Source organism: Panthera onca, chromosome E1 (assembly GCF_046562875.1).
Source record: "Panthera onca isolate mPanOnc1 chromosome E1, mPanOnc1 haplotype 2, whole genome shotgun sequence".
Taxonomy (NCBI): domain Eukaryota; kingdom Metazoa; phylum Chordata; class Mammalia; order Carnivora; family Felidae; genus Panthera; species Panthera onca.
Genome location: NC_138352.1, coordinates 512722 through 537789, shown reverse-complemented (window position 1 = coordinate 537789; position 25068 = coordinate 512722). Strand labels below are relative to the sequence as shown.

Sequence of the window (25068 nt, the reverse complement as noted above, 5' to 3'; positions counted from 1 at the left end):
AGGAAAATTCTAAGGGATCCCCTAAAGGAGATGTATTTTTTTAAATCAATTATAGGGAGTTTGCCAATCTTTACTAGAGTCTGCTTTGTTCCACAAGAGAATCAAATCTCGGATATTTGACCTATGAAAGCCCAAAAGGCATTACTAAGTTTCATATAGTTCATGGATGACTGCAACCCCCAAATTGGATACACCCTCATAATTAGAGATGAGGTCATAAAATGTCAGTCTCTGAAATTCAGGATAAAAAAATATCAATATGAAATTAACCACCATGACATCAGCAACGTAAGATTACCATTTTAAAGAAATAACAAGCCTTTGGAGCGGTTTGGTAAATTTGTAGGTGATGTACCCTGGTGTGTCCTCAGATCTCAGCCAGGAGAATTAAATCTACATGATATAAATGATAATGATAGCCACCATTTGCTGAGCAGCTATTACGCAGCTGACTCGGTGCCAGAAACTTTGCTATTTCATTAATCCTCACAAGGATGGCAAGGAGGCTCTGACTATTCCCATTTTAACTATGAGGATTTTGAAGTGTGAGGGGGCTGAAAGTTCACTGTCACGCAGCAAGTGTCACTGCTGGGACTCCAACCCCGCTCTTCTCAATCCCAAACTATGCTGTTAATGCCATAAGTGGAAGAGAAATGGTCCCGTGAAGTTAAGCAGAAAGTCAGTTAACTGAAACAAAGATGTGGTGAAGTCTCTGAACGCCTTGAGGTGAATAATCCACAGCAGCTATTCCAGACTGAAACAACTCTGGAGGGAAGGCACATTATTCCTTAAGGCCTCCTCAGCCTGCTGGAGATATCCCTGAAGAATACTCAGGTCGCTTGGATCTAATTCAATATTCACCAAGCCTTATGATCTTTAATTTGATCTCCTGGGGATGCCTTCCTCCCCATTCCACCCCCCTCCCCGGGGAAAGTACTTTTGGTACCTGACCAGGGCTGGTCAGCTACCGGCTATACTCTCTGAGATAAAACAACTTGGTCAGGTGGAGGGCATTTAGTCTCTGCTGAGTGAAACTCCTGGGAATCGCTTCCTAAAAAGATCGGCTCCAAATGAACTAAAATGGTGTTTCTGATCTTAGAAAATCGAGGGCCTAATCCTGGGTCTTCAGTGACCTCCCTCAAAATGTCCAGAGGGCACACCTTGGAACAACCTACCCAAGCTCTCTAGCCATTTTAATGACACCTATACAGGCCACTTTTAATAAGTGACATCAAGAGACCGTCACATTGTTTGCTTAGCCTGGCCAAATATAGCTGTGGGATGAACACAGAATGTCACACGAGCCCATGGCAAATTCAAAAAGCCATTAGCCAGTTTTTAAAATTAATCAGATGAAGGGGCGCCCGGGTGGCTCAGTGGGTTGAGTATCTTGACTCTTGATTTCAGCTCAGCTCACGATCCCAGGGTCATGGGATCGAGCCCTGCATCAGGCTCCGCACTGAGTGTGGAGCCTGCTTAAGATTCTCTCTCTCTCCCCCCCTTTTCCCCTCTCCCCTGCTTGCTCTCCTTCTCTCTCTCTCTCTCTCTCTCTCTCAAAACTGAAAAATGAAATAAATAAATAAATTAAAATAATCAGATGAATCCCCTGCATAAAGGGGTTCTGGAGGAGAACCCGTGAATCTTTAAAGGACTACCATGCCCACAGTCCCCTTCTCAGGGAAGCCTCTCCTAGAGGTTCTTTCTGTAAAACTGCCATGGCCCATGCTTTGTGCATTGCATGAAAGCAACATCGCCACATTGGCCTCAACTGATGACAACAGAAACCCATTAGTCATGGCAAGACCCAAGGCAAAAATGACCATGTTGTGTATGAGGGAGGTCATCAGCTTCTGAGGCCACTTAGTATACAGCTCTCTACTTTTCAGGAGAGCTCCTGATTAGACAGTAACAAAGTGACCTTGTTAGACTCCTCTCTTAGGAAGGGGAAATATTAGATGGACAAAGTATGTGTTGTTCGGGATCGAGTGAGTAGCTGAGCCAGGTCTCCATGAGGCTCTTGGATATCCCAGGCTTAGGGCGTAGTCCCAGTCTTGGGAGGCTTAGAATGCATAGCTACCCCCTCGGGACAGCTTACTCTCTGCACAAATTCAATTACTTCCCTCAAAAATGTTATTTCTGAAACTTAAGACCTGGAACATTTCTGAAATTTTATACTTAAAGCTGCCCTTTGCAGAACGTTTAGATTAAGCTAAAGAACTTCCTGATGCTTATTTGTAAACACCAAATATCTCTATCTTTAGAACCCATGATCTACTCAAGTCTGTTTTCTTCACTTATTCATCATCTACCAGGGACATTTTGCAAAGAATAAGGAAGAGTAGGATTCTTTGTCCAAGCAGAAATTGTGTTTCCTCCCCACGCTAATATTTCTCTTCCTTAGCACTTTGCTTCTTAATCCTAGAACCAAGCTTATTTGTTACTTACATGCCAAGCGTAAATTCACTCATTAAACACTGAAGTTGGAGTCACTGGGTAACTGTTTACAGGCTGACGCCTAGCACTGCCACATTCTTTCAAGAGCACCAAGATCCTTTTCATGGAACTTAATTTTCAGAAACACTTTGAAATGTAGAAGAGTTTAAAACTGAGGTATGAAGTGCCATCTCCAAACCTTGTTATTTAAAAATGTGAAAATACGGGGGCACCTGGCTGGCTCTATCAGTGGAGCATGTGACTCGACCTCGGGGTTCTGAGTTCGAGTCCCACATTGGGCACAGAGATTACTTAAAAAATAAAAAAAATAGGGGCACCTGGGTGGCTCAGTTCGTTAAGTGTCTGACTCTTGATCTTAACTCAGGTCTTGATCTCAGGGTTGTGAGTTCGAGCCCCACATTGGGCTCCATGCTAGGCATGAAGCCTACTTAAATATATATATATATATATATATATATATATATATATATATATATATATATATATATGTATATACAATAAAATCTGAAAATATTTACAGCTGGCATCCATGTGCATTAAATAAAATCTTAAAATGTGCCTCAGAGAGTAAAGGTACTGATTATTGAGTGCTTACTATATACTAAGTATGATGTTAAATGCTTTGTCCTCTCTTGTTTAATCTGCACAGCAATGTTCTATTTTATATGGATGTTGAAGTGGAAGGAGGAAAATCTGGGTCTAATATATATACTAAGGTGCTTTTCTTACTAGTAGGCAAAATCAGGAGCTGAGAATGGGAAGCCCTACTTTTGAGCCCTGGTCTGCTACTTACCATGTGTCCTCCAGCATGTCCCTTCTCTCCAACTTTCTCGCCTGGCTTTCACTTCCTCCCTCTGTTAGTCATTACTAGTTACTGATTATCCTTAATCATTATGATTATTTTTATTTGAAGGGGGTCCTGGCTTCAACAGAACAAGGTCTACACCTATAATTTCACTTATAGTTTTGATTAGTGTGTCTGAAAGATTGAAAGGCAGAGGCCCCTGGGTGGCTCAGTTGATTAAGCATTCAACTCTTGATTTTGGCTCAGGTCATGATCTCACGGTTCACGAGTTTGAGCCCCATATAGGGCTCTGCGCTGACAGTGCAGAGTCTGCTTGGGATTCTCTCTTTTCCCCTCGCTCTGCCTCTCCCTCACACCCTCAGTCTCTGCCTCTCTCAAAATAAACAAATAAACTTTAAAAAACAAACAAAAAAGATTGAAAGGCAAATTTGGGACAACATGAATGGACCTAGAGGGTGTTATGCTAAGTAAAATAAGTCAGATTGAGAAAGACAAATACCATATGATTTCACTCATACATAGAATCTAAACAAACAAACAAACAGCAGAATCAGACCTAGTATATACAGAGAACAAACTGGTTGCCGGAGGGGAGGGGAGGGGCAAAATGGGTAAAGAGGAGTGGGAGATACAGGCTTTCAGGTATGGAATGAATAAGTAATGGGAATAAAAGGCACAACATAAGGAATATAGTCAATGATATTGTAAGAGCGTTGCATGGTGACAGATGGTGGCTATACTTGTTGTGAGCAAACCATTATGTATAAACTTGTCGAATCACTATGTTGTACACCTGAAACTGATGTAACATTGTGTGTCAACTATACTTGAATTTAAAAAAAAACCCAATTTTTAAAAAGATTCAAATGTTAAACCCACGGGGAGAGGTCTCAGGTTAGTACTTATCAGACAATGCTTTAATTCGCAGTTAATGCTTTGATAAGGATTACTTGCTAGCCAGCTGAGAACAAGAACAGAACGTGGGTTGAGGTACCGTGGATGGAAAGGTACTCGTGAATGCTGAAGGACCAATGAAGGTTAGATGGCAAAATGCCCCCAAAAAGGTTTTACCTAAGTACATATTATCTGGAGTCTGCCCGGCTCAGGATATGCCTTAGAGGTTGGCGTGAAGGCAGCGAGTAATGTTCAGGATGTAATATGCAGTCTGGTCTGCCTGAAGTATGAATGAAGTGCTGACAGAGGAGAACCAAGAAAGCAAGCCCTGGGGGAGGGTATAGGGAAAGCCATAGTCAAGAGTTTGGACTTCATTCCACAGTCAGTGAGGAATCTCAGAGAGCTGCTTAACAAGGGCACCACACTATGAGACCTAAGCTGCTTATGGAATAAGGGAAACGGGGGGGGGGGGGGGGGTTAGGGTAAGGAAGACAGGGGCTCAAGATGTGGGCAGGAGGCCCTTACAATAATCCAGTTATGAAGTCCTGGAGGTCCAAACTAGGATGGTGGTGATGAGAATAGAAGGAAGAGGGGAGCCTGGGTGGCTCAGTCAGTTAAACAGCTGACTTCAGCTCAGGTCATGATCTCATGGTTCATGGGTTCAAGCCCCGTGTGGGCTCTGCACTGTCTGCCCAGAGCCTGGTGCCTGCTCTTGATTCCGTGTCTCTCTCTCTCTTTCTGCCCCTCCCCCACTCGTGCTCGCTCTCTCTCTCAAAAATAAATGAACATTAACATTAACAAATTTTAAAAAGAATAGAAGGAATGGTGCCATGCTGCAGGAGATATAGATGCCGACTGGATTTGGGGGTTTGCTGAGAAGACACCCCAAGCCACAGACACCTAGGGACGCTGGGCACTGACAAAAAGTCCAAGAATTTCTAGTCTCCTTTCTCCCCGTTCTCCACCCAATCAAAACTGCCCTAACTTGACATCAGTTGGCAAGTTATTGAGTGCCTACGCATGCAAAATAAATGTAAGAGTCATCTTTGCATACCCCAAGCCACGGACAGAAATAAACCTGGCAGAGAGAAGGTGAGGCTAGCACCGCTTTCCGGTCCTTCTTTCCAAATCTGTGGGCACTAGTCTAAAGCTCTAAAAACCTCCTTCCTTGGGAAAGGCAGCCAAGATTACTGATAACCAGGAGATGACTGGGGTCTGGTCTCCCTTCTACCACTGGCGGGGTGCCCCTCTTAATCATCTACTTCTTCTTACGTTGGAGCAGGTATTTCCGAGATGCCCCAAACTCCCTCAAACTCCAGGGCTGCCCTATCTTTCCTCTACCCGTGCATTGTCTTTAATATTACTTTATTCAGTTAAAAACATTTTCCCCTCTCGTTTTCTAATCACGTTCTTTATAAAGCCCAGCACCGACACAGGGCAGAAGTGATGGCCTCAATATCTGGGCCTGGGTTTGGGCATCAAGACAAAGCCAATCGGCCTCCTCCTTCAGCGTGTCTTCTCCGCCCGCCGCCATCACCGCGAGGCCTTCCCGACCGCATCCCGTTCCCACGGCAACCGCGGGGCGCGCGTCCGGGCTCTGGACCGCAGGGCCGCGGCCCCCGCCCCGCCCCCTCCCCCCCACGTTCGCGCGCGCAGGGCGAGGAGGTCGCGTTGCCAAGGGAACGGGAGGACGCTAGGCAGCCGCCCCCGCCGCCTCCGCCCCTAGAAAGCCCGGCCGCCGCCGCGGAAAGCTGTCCCCGGGGAGGAGGAGGAGGAAGAGGGGCAGGGTAGAGGGAGGGGAGACGACACAGGAGGGGGAAGAGGAGCACCGAGACGGCCCCCGCGTGATTGATGGGCGGCTCCTCCGCCCTGGACCGGCCCGCCTGCCCCGCCCCTCGGCCCCTTCAGCCCTCGCAGGTGGGGAAGGACTGACCCGCCAGGTAACGGCCTGCCCGCCCCGGCCGCGCGCGCCCCCTGCGCCCCCCGGTCCTCCTCCGAGGCGTGGGGAGAAGGGGGACAACCTAGCCTTTCGACTCCTGCCATTCTGGAGGGAAATCGGGCCGAGGCCTGGAGGCCTGGCCGCTCCCTGTCCCCCGTGCTTTCCTGCCTCAAAGGGACAGGTGCGGGGGCGGGGTGGGTGGGTGGGGGTGGGCTCTGTGGTCACGTGTATTCGCACTCTGGCAGCCGCCCCGCAGCTACAAAACTTCCCCGCAGGCTCCTCTGGTCTGCAAGCCCAGGGTATGGCCGCCCATCTCTGCCACAGTGTCACAATAAAATGAAGAGTCACCGCCAAAGAGCTTTTCTTATGAGCCCCTTACACACACCCCCAACCCAGCCCTTGATTTCTTAAACCAAATTGGCTGGGAGAGTCCGATTATCTGCGCACCCCCCACCCCCCATCCATCTCATTTCCTCCACTTTCCCTTGGGCCACAGCATTCTCTCAGTAGCAGGGTGTTAGGAAAATTGGCCCCAGATCACTCATCTCTGTTGCTTATATTCAAGTCATTTTTATAAGATTTTAAAACTCTTAAGATTTTTTTTAAAGCCGAGACTTAAAGGAATCCTGTAATCTTTGTCATTACAAATTAATTAAAAGGAGAACTAAGTTCTGAAGTCTTTCTTCCAAGCACCCACTTGTGAAAAAGGGGGACTTTAGAAACCTGATTGTCAGGTATTCATATAGCCATTTAGATTTTGGTTCAAAGGAAGCTTCAGCCTAAAGAGGGGCTTAAATTTACATTTTTCTTTATTGCTGAACCAAGAAAATATTCACTTTAATACTTCTAAAAGACCATATTAGAAACTTTTAATAAGAAAAGAGTGAAATAGTTGATGTCATTAAAAAGAGCTCCCTTCAATTCTTTTGACAAGTGTGGTCACTGAGCAGGACAGTATGTATGATATTTTAGAGAACTGAAATATATTCTGCAATCAGAGTCTGTTCTCCTTAGTCAGGGAAACTTGGTTTGAATTCATCACAATCTTACACTAGAGAGGAATACATATGTCACAAAGTTCTTAGAATATTCCTCATTGAAATTTCACAGATATGTAGAATTTTGAGGCCAAAAAGAAGCAGTCGCTCTTCCTTTCAGCAAAGCAGGGTTCATCTCCCTTCCCCACATCCCTCCTACACCCTTCTCTCCTTCTCCCTCTCCCAATTTAATATGGCTTCTTATGTTGATTTTTAAAGCACAAGTTTGGCCCAATCTATTGTCACCAGAGACTTAAAACAGAAGTGTGCATGACCATGAGTGGATTTTAAATTGAGAAGCAGTTCAAAGGTGAGAAATGGGAGAGAATACAGGGTGCTATTTTAGAAACATGTGCCTTGCCCACATTTTATTGTCACCCCCCCCCAACACACACACACACACACACACACACACACACACACACACACACACACTCCCTGTCTGTATTTGCTGAGGAAAAATTTGGGGGCTTCAAATGGCCATCTGGTTGAGAGGCCCACTAAACTGAGATCTGCAAATTAAGCACGATCTCATGTGAACTTACTTCCATACAGTTATTTCTGTTTCTTGTTCATCCTGGGCAGTTTTCGAACCTGCAGTACAGTATGAAATTCAAGTGATACTTCAGAAAGGTGGAAAGTGTTTACCTGTTTAAACTGTGGCGATCTCCTAATAATCGGTTTGCCTAGTGCCTATGGTATTTGTTTACTCTCAGAGAGTACTGGGGTATTTAAATAAGAAAGCACTTGTGGCATGACGATGCTTCTAAATATACATTTTATAGTAAAGTACAGTAATAGAGAGTTTATGGGAGGGTAAAGAGACTTTTGTAGGTAATTTCAAAGTCCTTTATTTGGTAGGTGTTTGTGAAGTCAGAGGTAACCTAACAAGTAGTTCAAATAGTGTTATTTCCTACCTAGTTAGACAAAGTTTTGCCTCTTGACTCAGGAGCCTCTTTAAAATAACACCACATTAAAGCCAGACTCTATTAGCTAGTTTTTCTATGTGAACTTTGTAACCAAAATGTATCATCCAAGTGGACTCTGGGATGTGTCCCTTTAGTGACCATTAACATATTTTCATTATGAATCCTCATGTTGTCTGCCTGATTAATATTCAGACAGGCTTCTCTTTCCAACAGTGGCAGCAAGGGTTCATCTTTCTGCCTGTTTTAACACCATTGTTTTCTGAAAAGAGTGGGAACATAACTTCATTCTGTGCAGGTACAAATTCATAGGAAAAGTTGAAAGTGATCTTTTAAAGTGCAGTTCCATAAATGACTACTAAGCTGGTCAGAGGCAAACTTTAGGTTTTGTGTGTAGTCTGTGGAACTATCCGTTGGATTATAGTTTCAGGTTCGGACCCTCAAAGACCAACTTTCTGTACTAGAGAGACAGTAACTCTGCAGGAAGCAGCACAAGTTGCTAGATGATATTGCTCAGAGCTAGGTGATAAACCTGGTGAGATTTCACAATGACCAGTCCAGACATGGAGTCACCACGAGTCAGGGGCAACCTGATTTTGCCAATATCTACACAACTGAAAAAAAATGGAGAGGGGAAGGAAAGGTTCAGAATGCAGAGACACCTGAGGGTAGGGATGTTGTCTATCTGATCCTACTGTTTTCCCCAGAACCTACAGCAGCACCTGTCACGTGGTAATTATTTAAAAGTGTGTGTAGGAAAGAACAACAAAGCTGGAGACATGGTGCTTCCTGATTTCAAACAATATTACCAAGCTATAGTAATAAAATAGTATGATATTGGCATAAAAGCAGATACGTAGATCAGTGGAACAGAATAGAGAGCCTCAGAAAACTCATGCATATGTGGTCAATTAACTTATGACAAAGGAGCCAAAAATTTGCAATTGGGACAGAACAGTCTCTTCAATAAATGGTGCAGGGAAAACTGGATGGGCACATGGAAAAGAATGAAACTGGACTATATTACACTGTATGCACAAATTAACTCAAAATGGATTAAATAATTGAACCTAAGACCTGAAACCATAATACTCCATAGGTGGTAAGCTCCTTGACCTCAGTCTTGGCAAGATTTTTTTCGGATTTGCTACCAAAGGCATCAAAGACAACAAAAGCAGGGCACCTGGCTGGCTCAGTCAGAAGAGCATGCGACTCTTGATCTCTGGGTCATGAGTTTGAGCCCCATGTTGGGTGTAGAGATTACTTAAATAAATAAACTTAAAAAAAAAGGCAACAAAAGCAAATACCAGCAAGTGGGATTCCACCAAACTAAAAAGCTTCTACACAGCAGAGGAAACTATCATCAAAATGAAAAAGCAGTCTACTGAATGAGAGAAAATATTTGAAAATCATATATCTGATAAAAGGTTAATATCCAAAGTATATAAAGAATGTATACAACTCAATGGCAAAACAAAAACAAAAACAAACCTGATTCTTAAATGGGTAGAAGATTTGAATAGACTTTTTTTTTTCCCCAAAGAAGACATACATATGGCCAACAGGTACATGAAATGTGTTCATCACTCATGATGAGAGAAATGCATATAAAACCACAATGAGATATCAGCTCCCCCTTGTTAGAATGGCTAGTATCAAAAAAGATAAGAAATAAAGGTTGGTGAGGATGTGGAGAAAAGGGAGTCACTGTGCACTGTTGATGGGAATGTAAAATGGTACAGCCACTATGGAAAACAGTATGGAGGTTCCTCAAAAAAAAAAAACTAAAAATAAGAATTACCATATGATCCAGAAATTCCACTTCTGGATATTTATCCAAAACACTAACTAACTCCATGTTAGGCCAAGTAGGCCATGGAGGCCAACTAGGTATCTACTGATGGACGAATAGATAAATGGGAGATATATGATATATAATTATATATATATTACATTATATATATATATATATATATATATATAGAGAGAGAGAGAGAGAGAGAGACAAAGGCAAATACTGTATAACCTCAAATGGATTAAAAAAAGAAAACAACAAAACTCATAGGCAGAGAGAACATCCAGAGAACAGACTGGCAGTTTCCAGAAGCAGGTGGGGAGGGTGGGCAAAATGGGTGAAGGGAGTCCAAATGCACAAACTTCCAGTTATAAAATAAATAAGTACTGAGGATGTAACATACAACATGGTGACTGTAGTTAATAATACTGTATATTTGGGGTTACTGGGGTTACTGGGTGGCTCAGACAAATGAGCATCCGACTTTGGCTTAGGTTGTGACCTCACGGTTCATGAGTTCGAGCCCCGCATCTTGCTCACTGCTGTCAGCTCAGAGCCGGCTTTGGATCCTCTGTCCCTCTCTCTCTCTGTTGCTTCCTCGCTCACGCTCTCTCTCTCTCTCTCTCTCTCTGTCTCAAAAATAATAAACATTGAAAATAAAATAATACTGTATATTTGAAAGTTGCTAAGAGGATAGATCCTAAAAGTTCTCATCACGAGAGGAAAACCATTTTAACTCTGTGTGGGTGATGGATGTTAACTAGACTTATCAAATCAGAATGTTGTCTGCGAGAAACGAATGTTATATGTCAATTAAAAAAAAAATACCTAGAGAAACCAAGAGAACACTTCTCTGGCCGATCAGCAGGAGGTGCGGGACCTTAGACGACCATACTGCTGAGGTCTAGCAGGCTCGTTATGAACAGCGGCGTTTAATAACCTTGTGAACTTAAATATTTTGGCCATAAATTTAGGCCACGCCAATCCGAGCCAAAGCCCTTGGAAGCACTGGCGCTCCTTCCTTACCTCTCAGGCGCGGTTCCCTGCAATCTGTCTTCAGCCCCGCCGCTCTCTCGGCTAAGTGCTCTCACCAAGGTTATAAATAGCCTGCTCTTCCCAGAATCTCTGAAACTGCACCCACCTGGTTTTCCTCCTGCTTCTCTGGCTCCTTTGCAGTTTCTCTTCCGCTCCATGTTCTTAAGTTGGAGCGTTCCTCAGAATCCTGTCTCGGGTTCTCCTCTTTGCAGCATACCTTCTGCCTTCGACTTCGGTTGTCACCCAAATGCCAGTGGTGCCCAGACCTTCACTTCTCCAGCCAGCTCCAGAGCCCCGCGTCCGACTGCTTGCCTGACATCTCCATGTTGTTTATCTGCCCCTCGTCCAGAATCGTCTGAGGGGACCTTCTCCCTGACCAGCTAGCTGCTGGAGCCAGTAACCTGGGCGGCTTCCTCCACGTTCCCTCTCCTGCGCCATCCATATAATCACCAGCCCTGAGTAGCCCTCCAACCCATCGTGGTTAGCATGGGGGCCCTGGTGTGAGACCCTCTGGGTTCAACTCCCAACTCCACCATTTAGTAGCTCTGTAACCTTAAGCAAGTGACTTACTCCCGCTGGGCCCCGGTTCCCTTATCAGCAAAAGAGAAATGTGATGCTTGCCGCAAGCATGGGCCGGAAGATGGAGTGAGTTCACGTGTGGAAATGTTTAGAACAGTGCCTGGCACTTCAGCAGGCTCAGTAAATAGCACCTATGGCCTCCTCCTCTTCCTCTCCCCTGTTGCTACCCAAGTGTGGTCACCATCTTGTCTGGATTATTGTAATATATTCCCAGTGGTCTTTCTACTTCCATTTTTACTCCACCCCCCACCCTCCATTCATTCTCCATACTAGATCTGGAGGGGCCTTTTAAAATGCAAATCTAACCGTTTACTCCCCAGGTTGGATCCTTCCAGTGGCATTGTGTGGCCCTTCCAGTCATAACCCTCCACACTCCAAGTGAACTGGTTCCTGCCTACCCTGCAGCCCTTCTGTTGCTGTCCTCCCCTCTCTCTGCTCCAGCTGCACTGGCCCACCCGTTCCTCAACCGCACCAGCACCTTGCTGCCCCCAAAGCTCCTGTACCTGCTGTCCTTTCTGCTCAGCGTCTTGCCTGGCTCACTCCTTAGCAAGCCCAGGGTCATCTCCTAAGGGAACCCTTGCCCCCTAGATCATGCAATGCCCTCCCCATAATAACCATCTCTCATAGAAGCCCACATTTCCAGGGCGGCTGGGTGGCTCAGTCAGTTAAGCGTCCGACTTCGGCTCAGGTCATGATCTGGTGGTCCGTGAGTTCAAGCCCCGTGTCGGGCTCTGTGCTGACAGCTCAGAGCCTGGAGCTTCCGATTCTGTGTCTCCCTCTCTCTCTGACCCTCCCCCCGTTCATGCTCTGTCTCTCTCTGTCTCAAAAATAAATAAACGTTAAAAAAAAAAAAAAAGCCCACATTTCCACTCCATAGTGCTTGTCACAATCAATGTTCCCTTGTCAGTGCTCAAAGGCTTAAGATTTGAACCCAGAGGGTCTCACACCACAAAGGCAAAGGCAAAGGGCATGTTCCTCTGGCCAACTGCTCTATCCCAGTGCCCAGCCTAGTGCCTTAGCTGGAGTAGGGACACAACAATTGTTGCATGAGTAAATTTAAATCACCAAGGGCTCATAACTTCAGTCGTCGCTAATGTAGCTAGGTTTTCTTTTTTTTTTTTTTTTTTTGTCAAGTTGTAAAACTTCTCCTGAAGCCTGTGTCTGTCGATCTAACCCTCTCTGAATAACCAGGACAGGATCACTGAAGCCAGCTGATGAACGTGGCTGCATTATTTATGCCGGGAACAGGAGGGCTGTAAGGGCATCAACACCAATACAAAGAGTCTTTGCAGGCTGAAAGGGGCATCTGTGGCTTTCAAACAATGGCAATTGGATTTGTAAGAGAATAAAAGCAGTTATACTACGATAAATCCAAATATGGCAAAGCAACAAAGAATTGTGCCACAGCACATTCATTTATCTTGTATATGCAGGTTGGGGATTAAGGATCATGTTGCACGAAGCAAGGGACAGGCAGAAGTTCGTGAGTGATGTTCAGTATCTGCGGGACATACAGCACAAAGCGGACTCTGAATATCAGGTAAGTGTGGAAAACTAGAACTATCCTCCCCCTCCGCCTACAGCTTTATGGGAGAATTCAGGGTGCAGTATCAGTGTTTGATCAGCAGTAATCGTTTCGTAAAATCCAAAACCCATCACGTCCTAGATGTGTGACCATGGAAAGCCACTGAACCTCTCTGTGCTTCCTCATCTTTAAAATGGAGTTAATGGGGCGCCCAGGGGGCTCAGTCCTTTGGGCGTCCGACTTCGGCTCAGGTCATGATCTGGCAGTCCGTGAGTTCGAGTCCCGCGTCGGGCTCTGTGCTGACAGCTCAGAGCCCCGAGCCTGCTTCGGATTCTGTGTCTCCCTCTCTCTCTGCCCCTCCCCTGCTCATGCTCTGTCTCTCTCTCAAAAGTAAATAAACATTAACTTAAATGGGGCTAATAATAGTACCTACTTCAGGGTGCCTGGGTAGCTCGGAGGGTTAAGCGTCTGACTCTCAGGTTTCGGCTCAGGACATGATCTCACAATTTCGTGAGTTCGAGCCCCATGTCAGGCTCTACATCGTTGGTGCAGAGCCTGCTTGGGATTCTCTCTCTCCCTCTATCTCTGCCCCTCCCCTGCTCACACTGTCCCTGTCTCTCTCCAAATAAATAAATAAACTCAAAAAATTAAAAAAAAAATAATAGTACCTACTTCATAATAGTGTCATGAAAATAAAATAATACTGAAAAAGTATTTAGCACAGAGCTTGGCTCACAAACCTTTGATAAACAAATGACATTTGATAAAACAGCTATCAAGAAAAAAACCATTAAACAGTTAACTGGATCGACGCACCATTTATAAAATAATATGGCCTTCCACTGTCATCCCACCAGAAAAAAAGGTGTTAGCACATTCTCCAACAAGCTAACTATTCGTCACCCTAGTTACAGTGTTTACATGCAAAAACAAACCAGACAGGGAGCCTGAGGAGTCATGATGTAATTACCCAGAGCTGGCATAGGACAAGCTTGCCAGACTGGGTGTGGGATTCTGGGAGCAGTTAGAAAGTGTCGCTCAGCCGGATGCCCAGAGGTCAACCCTCGCCAATCAAGGAGGCATGTCCTCAGCCTCAGCCGAGGATTGAAAAGTGCTCCTTCCCTTAGGAAAACACAGAACTGTCGTTATCAGATTTTTCTCCTTCTTAGCAATTTCAAATATAACCAAACCTCCTGGGTCACCAAGGAAACCAGACCTATCTTAGTAACCTGATTTCACCTGTATAACACAGCTTAGCTTTGGGATTGGAAACAAAGTCAGCAATTTCCTCCCACAACTTGCCAGCCCACGTGCAAGACTGTAAAATTGACGGAATTTCTGTACAATGAATAAGAACATAAATATCTGAACTGGTCACACTGGGAATCCATCTACTTTTCACCAGGATGCCTCTGCCACCTGACCCTCCTTTGGAAATACGTGTTTGAAATTGTCTCCAGAATAGGCATGTAAGAAAATCCATCATTATTTGATGGTCTGTGCTTAAGAAAATCACACAAATGTGTGGCTTAAAGTCACCACGGTCGTATTTTTCTAATCTCATTGAGCCTTCAACACTGTCCTTTAACAATACTTCTTAAGTACCTACTATGTCCTAAATGAAGTCCCCTCTCTCCCAGAGTTCTTATTCTGGGATTGAAACAAACACTACACACAAGTAAATAAATATGTAAGATAGTTTCAATTACTGATAAATATAAGGAAGCAAATAAACAGAAGTTCTGGGTAGTAACATTTGGCCATGGAGGTAAAAGATGGGAAAGAGTCAGCCAGAGCATCCTGAGTAGCAGGAAAGCAAGTGCAAAGGCCCTGAGGCAGGAACTAACTTGGAGCCCTGGAAGAAACAAGAGAAGGCCAGAGTAGCTGAAACACCTTGACCAAGGGAGAATGTGGCACATGACAAGGTAGGAGAGGTAAAAAGGGCCAGATGATGCCTGAATCTCTCAGGACAAAGCTTGGTGTTAGGAGTTTATACTTATCTCACTGAGAATTATTGGATGGTGGTATGATCTGATTTACGGGGAGGTGGGGAAGGGTGGTGATATTTATTTATTTATTTTTGAGAGAGAGAGTGCATGAGCTAGGGAAGGGCAGAGAGAGAGAGAGAGAGAGAGAGAGAGAGAGAGAGAGAGAGGATCCAAAGCAGGCTCTGTGCTCAGAGCGCAGAGCCTGATGCGGGCCTCAAACTCAGAAACCATGAGATGATGACCTGAGCAGAAGTCAGATGCTTAGCTGACTGAGCCACCCAGGCGCCCCTGATTTACAGCTTTTCCAGATCACTCTGGCTGCTGTGTGGGGAAAGGACCAAAAGGGGCTAGGGAAGCAGCAGAAAAACTTAGTAAGGAAACCCTGGTAGAAATTTAGGAGAGAAATTATGGCGGCTTGGACCCGAGGGTAGGAGTGGAGGCGGTGAGATGTGGCCCAACCCAGGAAACAGAAGCAGAAGAGACATCTTGCTGATAGATGGAGAGGCGGAGTGGGAGAGAAAGGAACGAAGGTTGACTCACATCAACATGTTTACTTGTCCATCAGCTTCCTCTGTCATCGTCCATTTTAAACTTTTCTCCTTTTTTTTTTTTTTCGGACCTCCCATCCCCACACTTTCAACAAAGAACTTCCCTTCCTGTTTTACACACACAGGAAACAAAGCAAGGCCATCAGGTGGGAAGCCACGGCACTCCTCCCCTTCCATTCCAGGCTACGCATCCATCCAGCCCCTCAAGTCCCGAGGGTGAAGTGACACTCTCCCTGCCAGTGCCTGGCCCGAGTTCTTGGTCCACACCCCGCTGTGCCCAGCCCCTCTCCATCCAGGCACTTCTCATCTGTATCATGGACATTTCCTTCCTCTAATTGGCTCAGCCTACAAACCCGTTCAAGTCCCTCCTGTCCTCAGAACAAAAGAACAAAGCTGCCTGAGGACCCTGTGTCCTTCTCTGGCCACAGCCCAAGATGTCCCCAGACAGCTACATTTCTATCACCTCCCCCCTCCCCTCCCCGGCTCCCCATTCATTCCTAACCCATTGTGGCCTGGTTGTCACCTCCCCTCCCCTGAAACTGTTCTCTCACTAAGGTCAGTAGCCAAATCCAGCAGACGCCTTTTTAGGCTTTGTTTTCTAAAGCTTTATCTACATTTGACACTATTACTCTTTTCTTCTCAAAACATTACTCCTTTGCCTTTCTGACATCACACTCTTCTGATTTTCCTTCTGTTCCTGTCACAGTCTTCTCTCTGCCCCTCAAATGTTAATTCCCCCAGGTTTCCATCAGCCCAGTTTTCTTCTAATTCACACGGTCCCTGTGACCCATCTCATCCCTCCTGTGTTTTTAACCACCACTCCTAGACTAACGATTTGAAATCCCGAGTCTCCCCCAAAGTGTCGACATCACGTGCACGCCTGCTTGCTGGGCATTTCCAGCTGGATGTTGCAGAGGGACGCCAGCCTGTTCCACCCCCTGCCATCCTCCTCTGCGTTCCCTCCCTGACGACAGAGACCTAAGCCTGCCCGACTCCTCTCTCTTCCTCACCACCCACACCCCACCAGTTACCAAGTCCTGCCACCATTACCCAAATGCTCGTGAACTTGTGCCTTCCTTCCCATGCCGTTGCTGCCATTCTGGTTCGCACCGCCACCGTTTCTCTCCAGGATTGTTCCATTGTCCTTATTACTGGTCTCCTTGCCTCCAACCTTGGCATCTTTCAGATTGCTTTTTTGAAGTGTATCTAAAATGTGAATTTGACTATGTGGTCGGAATGCATGCAGCTCTTGAGTTATTTCCCCTCACTTAAAGGCAGGCCCGAGACCCAAGAACCACAGCAAGACCAGCCTAAACCTTAACCACGTCTCCGATCTCCTCTTCTCCCTTCTTTACTCTCTTGACAAGGGTGGTGAGGACTGCAGTTTGAATTTAGAACTAAATGGAATGTCTGTACTCCCACCACACCCTTCTTTAAAAAAAAAAAAAAAACAACTTTAGGGGCACCTGGGTGGCTCAGTCAGTTAAGCATCCGAACTTCAGCTCAGGTCATGATCTCATAGTTTGTGAGTTCAAGGCCTACATCAGGCTCTGCACTGAGAGGGCAGCGCCTGCTTCGGATCTTCTGTCTCATGTTTCTCTGCCCCTCCCCCACTCCTGCTCTGTCTCTCAAAAATAAACATTAAAAAAATTACAAAAAACAACTTTATTGAGGTATAATTTACATATCATAAAATTCATCTGTTTTAAGTGTGTAATTTAATAACATTTACCAAAGTTGCACCCATCACCATCATCCAGTTTTAGAACATTTCCATCACTCCCAATACCAAAACATCCTTTCCTAACTCTTTCACACTGCTTATGAAATAGTATTGAAATTGTCTTTTGTGTGACTTCCTCTCAATCCGGACCACAGCCTCTTAAGGGCAGTGATGGAGTCTTACTTTTCTATGTTGAACTGAATGCCCTGTCATTGATGTGAGTCAGCATTACCCAACTTGACCACCAACTCTGTTTATCAGACTTAGATTCAGCTGACTTGTAACTATTCCTCAAGGCCAAGTCCACCCCCATTGAGCATTTTCAAAACCACTCACCACAAGGTCTGCAGAAAATAATTATGGTTGTCTTTAATATGTTCTGAGTCTTGTTGAATGAAGTATGTAGCAACCCAGCAAAACTACTTTGAAGGGAACAGTAATAAGTTATTCGTATTATTTAGTCTATCCCTTGTCTTGTTCCAGGAAGGATTTAAAGTAGGGGTTTAAGAATCTGTTACGTGACCTTAATAACCCCTCAATAACTTGGTCCATATATGACTTGTGTGTATCTAGATAATTGACCAAGGTAGACTTTGCATTAGGTCAGTATTGAAATCCTGGGTCATCAATGAGCTTGGCCGGTTACTTGTGGCCCAAGAAATCCCAGCTCTCGCTCCTAGCACAGCAACCTGCTTGGACACTGGACACCCGTGAGTCCCATTTCAGGGTGTACAAATAGCATAAGACCTAATAACTAGATATGACTCCTAAATCATGCATTTGCCACAGATTCCTTCCTGCGCTTCACTTGCCTTTAATGAACTGGCTCAAATTGAAGCCCTTGGAAACCTCTTGTATGCACTATTCCTGCTACATCCTAAAATATGCAAAGGCTTGGTACGCACCAAATTAGCAGTGCCTTTACAGGTCTGTCTGCTGGCAACAGGAGAGGTGGGTTAAACCCACCCTGAGTTATTTTGATGCTACTCCTTTCAGTGGTTGGGTGGGGCCCTTTTGAAAAAAAAGAGGAAATAAACATCTATTTGGCATATTACATGCTATTTCGGAATCTGGTAACTAGTACATAATTATATGCCATCTCAGGATCTGGCTCTTATTTCTTCAAGGGTGCTCATGCTGCATAGGCTTCTTTTTTGGTCAAACATGTTTATGTAACTTAAGGCAGAATTTAGCCATTAATGTCTACTGAAAGCTGGAGAGAAAGATTACACTTGGCATTTCAGAATGTTATTCGGTAATCTGTCAAATGTGTTCAGATGGGTTTCATTTCCCGTCATTTATTCATCCTGATCTTTCACGTACCAGGCAAACAACTCAACATGACGATATAAACTTGTTCAAAGACGTGCTAGGTGACTATACCAGGTAGCAGGGGCTCGGGAACCATCGACTCAGGGGGTTGAAGGAGTAGAGATAATTCGGCTTCCTCTCCCATAGGAGCCAGGTGGGTTCCCTGCTCTGCTCACCTCTGGGGTACATGCTTCTATACTCTTCACAGACAGAACAGGAAAAGAAACTCATTTGAGGGGAATATCATGTCAAATTATTTTTACACCTTTGTTTTTTTAACCTCTTAAAACTAATGAGCTTGAACAATGCCCCCCAATGATAATTAAATCCCAAAATGTTGGATCATAAGAACAACAAAAACGTACCCACTGAAGCAGGGACAACTCCCACGTTTCAAAATGCTTGGAGACTTCAAGCAACAATAACCTTGACAGGGGCCACCTGCTCAAGAGGCAGGGATGTGCTGTGGTGGGGGGGGGAGGGGGAGTGGGGGAGGGGGAGGGGGAGTGGGGGAGGGGGAGGGGGGCGGTTCACACCAGAACCCAGTGAGTCTGGGAAGTGTTCCTGGGGTATGTGGCTTCTTAAGGCACCAGGAGCTTGGATGGTGACTAGGAGGGACTGATTGAGAAACTGAGGACCCCTGTAGGTTCCGAAAACTGTTAACACTTGGAGTGCCTGAGTGGTTCAGTAGGTTACACGATCAATCGACTCTTGATTTTGGCTCAGATCATGATCTCACCCTTCATGAGTTTGAGCCCTGCATCATAGGGCTCGGCGCTGTGCTGTGCTGTGCGAACAGAGCCTGCTTGGGATTCGCTGTCTCCCCTCTCTCTGCTCCTCCCCTGCTCATGCTTGTGCTCTCTCTCTCTCTCTCTTAAAATAAATACACTTAGAAAGTGAGAGAGAGATGGAGGGAGGAAGGAAGGAAGATAGGAAAGGAAAGAAAGAAAGAAAGAAAGAAAGAGAAAGAAAGAAAGAAAGAAAGAAAGAAAAGAGAAAAGAAAAAAAGAAAAACGAAGGAGGAAGGAAAGGAAAGGAAAGGAAAGGAAAGGAAAGGAAAGGAAAGGAAAGGAAGGAATCTGTAACACTGAAGAAAAATCAGTTTCCAAGGCAGCCTGACTGACTGAGAGCAGGACTTCCTCAGTTGTCTGGCGGGGGAACTGCGGGCTCAGGAGACAGACCTCTGGTCCCAGAGCACAAAAACAAGGATGAACCTCAGGCCCAGACAGAAAGATCCTTTCTTCTTCCCTGACCAGAATCAGAGTCACATGATTTGGCAAAGGCTGACTTTAGAAATAGAAGTAAACCAAGAAACGGGATCAGAAACAACAAAGCCTAATGATGCTAACGACGGCGATGACGGCGGTGATGAGTGTCTTTCACTGAACACTCCCCATAAGCCACTCACTCTGCTGAGCGTCCTGCCAACGGGGCCCCAGGCTCTCCAGCAGTCTGGCGGCATAGGGCATCTCCCTCGTACAGATGAGGGAAACAAGAATCAATGGAGGTAGTCAGCCTGCCCAAGGTCACGTTGGAGAAAGTGGCAGAGTGCGGGTCTGTCGTGTTTACACGTATTGAGTTACCGTGAGTCACAGAAACCACGTCATGCCCCACAGGCACATGTGCACATTCTGTGTTCTGCCCCCACAGTGGTAGCTTGTGCTCTGTGCGTGCCTGCAGTCACAGGGATGGTGGGGGTGGGGGGCTGCTGGGCGCCTGCAGTCACAGCGATGCGTGGGGGGTGGGGGACTAACGGGTGCCTGCAGTCACAGGGATGGGCTGGGGGCTGGGGGGCTGCTGGGCGCCTGCAGTCACAGGGATGGGCTGGGGGCTGGGGGGCTGCTGGGCGCCTGCAGTCACAGGGATGGGCTGGGGGCTGGGGGGCTGCTGGGCGCCTGCAGTCACAGGGATGGGCTGGGGGCTGGGGGGCTGCTGGGCGCCTGCAGTCACAGCGATGCGTGGGGGGTGGGGGACTAACGGGTGCCTGCAGTCACAGGGATGGGCTGGGGGGCGGGGGGCTGCTACACCAGAGGAGGAGGGGAGGAGGAAGCCGCCCATCCCAAGGAGGAAATGAGGAGTTACCTGAAGCCTTCCATTTTAAGACTGCCCTCAGCCAGTTCTGTCACATGAACAGAAACTTATTTATAGCAATCTAGCTCCAGACATGTGGAACTCTGAAAGGGGAATATTTTTAAAGTTCCAGAGGAAGGGGAGCCCCTGGTGATCATTACAAATCAATTCAACCTCTGCATCCTGCATCCTAGGGTTTCACACTCTGCCCTTGTCACTCCAGGACCCCCAAAGAGGAAGCAACACCAGCATCAACAACAACAACAACAAAAATCATTCACATTACAAATAACGAGAAAACCAGGGGCACCTGGGGGTTCACTGGTTAAGCATCCAACTTCAGCTCAGGTCATGATCTCACAGTTTATGAGTTCAAGCCCCGCATCGGGCTTTCTGCTATCAGCGCAGAGCCTGGAGCCTGCTTCGGAGTCTGTGTCTCCCTATCTGTCTGCCCCTCCCCTGCTCACACACACTCTCTCTCCCTCAAAAATAAATAAACATTTAAAAAAGATGGAAAAAAAAGCAAGTAACAAGCAAACCAGCCCCTGGAGGACGAGGTGGCAGTTATGGCTAGGTTCTTGTTATTTCTAGGACTGGAAGTCTAGACTTGCCTCTCTGTCCTGGTGTCCCTTCAACTCTGCAAAGCTGTAACTTCGAGAGGAGTAATGCTTGATTTACACAGAAAGACTGCTTGGCTTTATCAAGATAAAAATGAGGAAGGACCTACCCTGATGCTGGTTTGTTCTCTTGCTCCTCTGTGAGAGGAGGCATAAGGAACCAGAGGGAGAAAAAAATTTTTTTTTTTTTACATTGCAAACCATTCTACTCCTCCTCCCCCTTTGGTAAAGAAATATTTAAGTTGCATGCATTCTTGGAGAGAATTTTCAAAAAACACTCAACCCACAAGAATTCTGTTCATCCCACAAAATCTGCCTTGGTCCTGCGTGCATTTGCTAACACCGTCCTGCACTTTTAGCCTATCAGCATTTGCCTCTTGCGCCTTTAATCCCAGTCGGTTAGGATAACACAGACATCTGCCGCTCCAGGAAACAACAGTGGCAGCCAGGACTCCTCCCAAACGAGCTCCAATCTGAAGTCATTGTAAAAGGAATGGAAAAGAAGAGGCCCATATTTACTTGAACGTCATTGAACTCTCTGGCTAACTCTCTTTAGGTTTACCTTGGTTTATTTTATTACTTGGTGTTTGTTTCACTTATTTATTATAGTTACTGTCCAGTATTCTGGGGGGTTTTCTTGCTTCAATTATTGATTAAAACAAACACTGCCCACGATTTATTAAAACGGCTTGCTATCTAGATAGCCTAGTTTTGAAAATAAGGTTAACAGTGAGACAGGGGGGAAAATAAAGCGGCAACCATTTTGGAGTGCTCTCCCTTCCCCAATAAGGCAGGGTGGAACGGTACCCTTCTCCTGGGAATCCAGGATTCCACTTGCTGCATGTATCACCTGGCCAGCAGTGCATGAGCCACACACCCCCGCCCCCCCCCCCCCCGCCCCGCCCCAACCCCCAAGCCAGTGCCTCACCAGCAATTGTTGCGAGGCACAATGTAAACCAACTTGCTGTTCCCAATTCCAAGTGGTAAATGTTTTGTTAATATCAGGTCCTTTCTATTTGTAACCATGTAGCATGATATTAGGCTTTCCCAGTGGTGTGAAATTCTGGCATGTCCTTCCACATCAAAGAAGGAGATGCATTTTCTAACAAAGGGGGAAAATGCGGAAGGAATCTTTCCTTTCTTAACCCAGCCAGGAAAGGGAGATGTCAGGCCCTGTTTAGAAACAGTATTGTTGGGTCCTTACGTTGCGTTTCTTTACCATGACAGGGGATAATTTGGCTCTAGCAGAGCAAAGGTGAATCTGGGCACTGGATCTACAGAAATGCTCCAAGAAGTTTTCCTATTTTAAACTATTTAAAATATCACTTGAAACCCCCATATAGCACATGATTTCTTGGGGTTTGTTCAGTCCTGATACTGGAGAAGAAATCTTTTGGTACTAGATTTTTCTCCTAATTTCGTTTTTTGAAAATGGAATTTTTTTTTTTGGTTATTTTGTTTTTATTATTTTGCATTCAGGGACTGATATTTCCCCCTGAAACAATAATGCAATTGAGCTAACATGCAGTGCTAGACGCTGAGGGGATTCAAAAGGTAAGACGTGGTCCTTACCCTGAGGGGTCCTCACTGATCAGCAGGAGACACGGGCTCAAAACAAAGCAACTAAATACAACAGTAAAAACGAAAATTGTGTAATTCCAGCTGCTTTTGTATAAAGGAGCAATTAATTCGGCCTGGGGAAGAAGAGCTTGGCAAGGCGAGAGATGTCTCTTGAGCTGGATCTTAGTAGATCCACAGATTTGCCTGCCGTGCTGTGAACACCCCTGTGAAAGGCATTCAAAGTGGAGGAAGGGCAGGTGCGAAAGCTCTCAGGTAGGAAGGGTCTGATCCCATAACTGGGAGTGATCCAGGGGGACAGAGAGCCACGTTGGAATGAGCAGAGCTTTGAAGAGAATGAAGACAGAGGGGAAGTGAATGCTGCCTTTCAGGTACTTCCTGCCTTAAGGAAGCAATTGTTGGGGACACACTTGTCAAAACGCCTCTTAGTGTGTTTGTCATTGTAACTTATTAAAGCAGAGATGACTATTTTTGACCTGGCATTTTGGGGCAAAGGGAAGAGAGTCGTGATGCCTGGCTGAGCGTCTTGACACTTGGTAAATGTGCCGATGAGCCCTTGAAGCTGGACATTGTGTATTTCATGTTCCTCACGATAGGAATTAAGCAAAGAGTCATGAAAGTTTGTCGCAGACCTAAGCCAACGATACTTTTTAAAAAAAATTGTATTCTGCAGGCTTGTCTGAGACGACAGGAATACAGAAGAGACCCAAATGAGAAGAAACAAGATCAATTTGGGGGGCAAGAGACAAATTTGGAGAGACCCCGGTTTTCAACTGGGTCATCTTCCAAACAGGTACTTAGAACTCTGGGAGATACCCTCCTGCTGCCGTGTGTGTGTGTGTGTGTGTGTGTGTGTGTGTGTATACACGTGCGTGCACATGCATACGTCACTTAGGAAAAAGCCAACTCCCAAAGGAGGTACTGGAGAATCCTGAAAGTCAGGGTGGTCAGTCAGTTGGGCGTCTGACTTCAGCTCAGGTCGTGATCTCACGGGTCGTGAGTTTGAGCCCCACGTCGGGCTCTTTGCTGTCAGCACGGAGCCTGCTTTAGATATTCTGTCTCCCTCTCTCTCTGCCCCTCCCCTGCTCATGTTCATGCACACCCTCTCCCTCATAAATAAAGCAAACAAGCAAACAAAGAAACAAACAAATCCTACAGTTCAGAGCAGGGAGATACAGGGGCAGGACATCCCATCCTGGATGCCGCCTGGGCCACTCCTCTGCTGTGTGACTGCCCCCCTTCACCCAGGTTGGGCCTCGCTCTTCTTTCCTGATGGGTCCCATGGCGATGGTCTCTGAGATACCATCCAAATCAGAAATGCTACAACTCTTCCACTTCAAGAGTTGAGGCACTGGGCTTTCTAAAGCACAGCATCATCTCTCCATCTACGCCTGCACCTGTGTCTATCTGATCGGTCCATATAACCACAGCCATACATAGATATGGATACGAAGATATATCTTATTTGTGTATGGACTTATAGTCTAACTCATTGCATTGCTTAGTCTGGTCTTTCAAATACAGTTAAAATGTAGTAATAACTGCATCGTGTAATGACTAGAAATTGCTCAAGTATTTCTGTCTGGATGATAATAAAAAAGGATAAGATCCAAATAATAGTGATAAGACAATGACAATACTAGTCACTGTCATTACCATCATCTGAGTGGTGGCAGTGTTCCAGCACTGCGCCAAATGTTTTATACATATTAGCTTATTTAATTCTCATAAATCTCTATATATTTACCTCCCCTCACAGATGAGAAACTGAGCCTCAGAAAAGACCAGAAAATTGACCTAAGACTCCATAGCCAGTGTGTGGTAGAGTCAGAGTTCCTTTCCAGGGAGCCCAACCCCGGGGAAGGTGCTCTGAACCACTGAACGATACGATCATATTTCATGTTTAAGATCTTATCCGAGTAAGAATTTTACTTATCCTATGTAAGCACCAAACACCACAAGCTGCATTCAACACCCATTTGTTAGCATGGCGAATTGATTTAAGATGAGCCAGACGCCTTTTATGAATTCTTATTTAATATTTTATGCCTGCAATATACTCTAGAGGATGGACTCTCGCTTTCTGTCAGCGGTGTGGATCCCTGAGATAGATCCTGGACACCTGATATCAATCGATTTCTTGTTGGGATTTCTTTTTAATCTAGGAGGTTCACACTGCAGTTATTTAATGTTCAAAGGATCCCTCAGAAACATCAGCGATTGATGTATATGGGTGTAGATGTA

At 45.5% G+C, this 25068-nt stretch overlaps 1 protein-coding gene across 9 annotated transcripts in view; it reads left to right on the top strand.

Moving 5' to 3' along the window:
• Positions 1–5823: 5823 nt before the first annotated feature.
• Positions 5824–25068, top strand: part of MARCHF10 (membrane associated ring-CH-type finger 10) — an 83513-nt gene continuing 64268 nt past the window's right edge. For 4 of the 9 annotated variants that reach the window (XM_060645777.3, XM_060645772.3, XM_060645779.3 and 1 more), the window contains exons 1-3: positions 5824–6093; positions 12898–13004; positions 23498–23617. In XM_060645777.3, coding sequence (XP_060501760.1) covers positions 12915–13004; positions 23498–23617 — 210 coding nt within the window. In that variant the 5' untranslated portion in view covers positions 5824–6093; positions 12898–12914. Of the gene's footprint in view, positions 6094–6134; positions 6274–7348; positions 7440–12897; positions 13005–23497; positions 23618–25068 lie in introns of those variants that run through there. The other 5 variants (XM_081791086.1, XM_081791085.1, XM_081791087.1 and 2 more) reach the window with 5 other exon arrangements.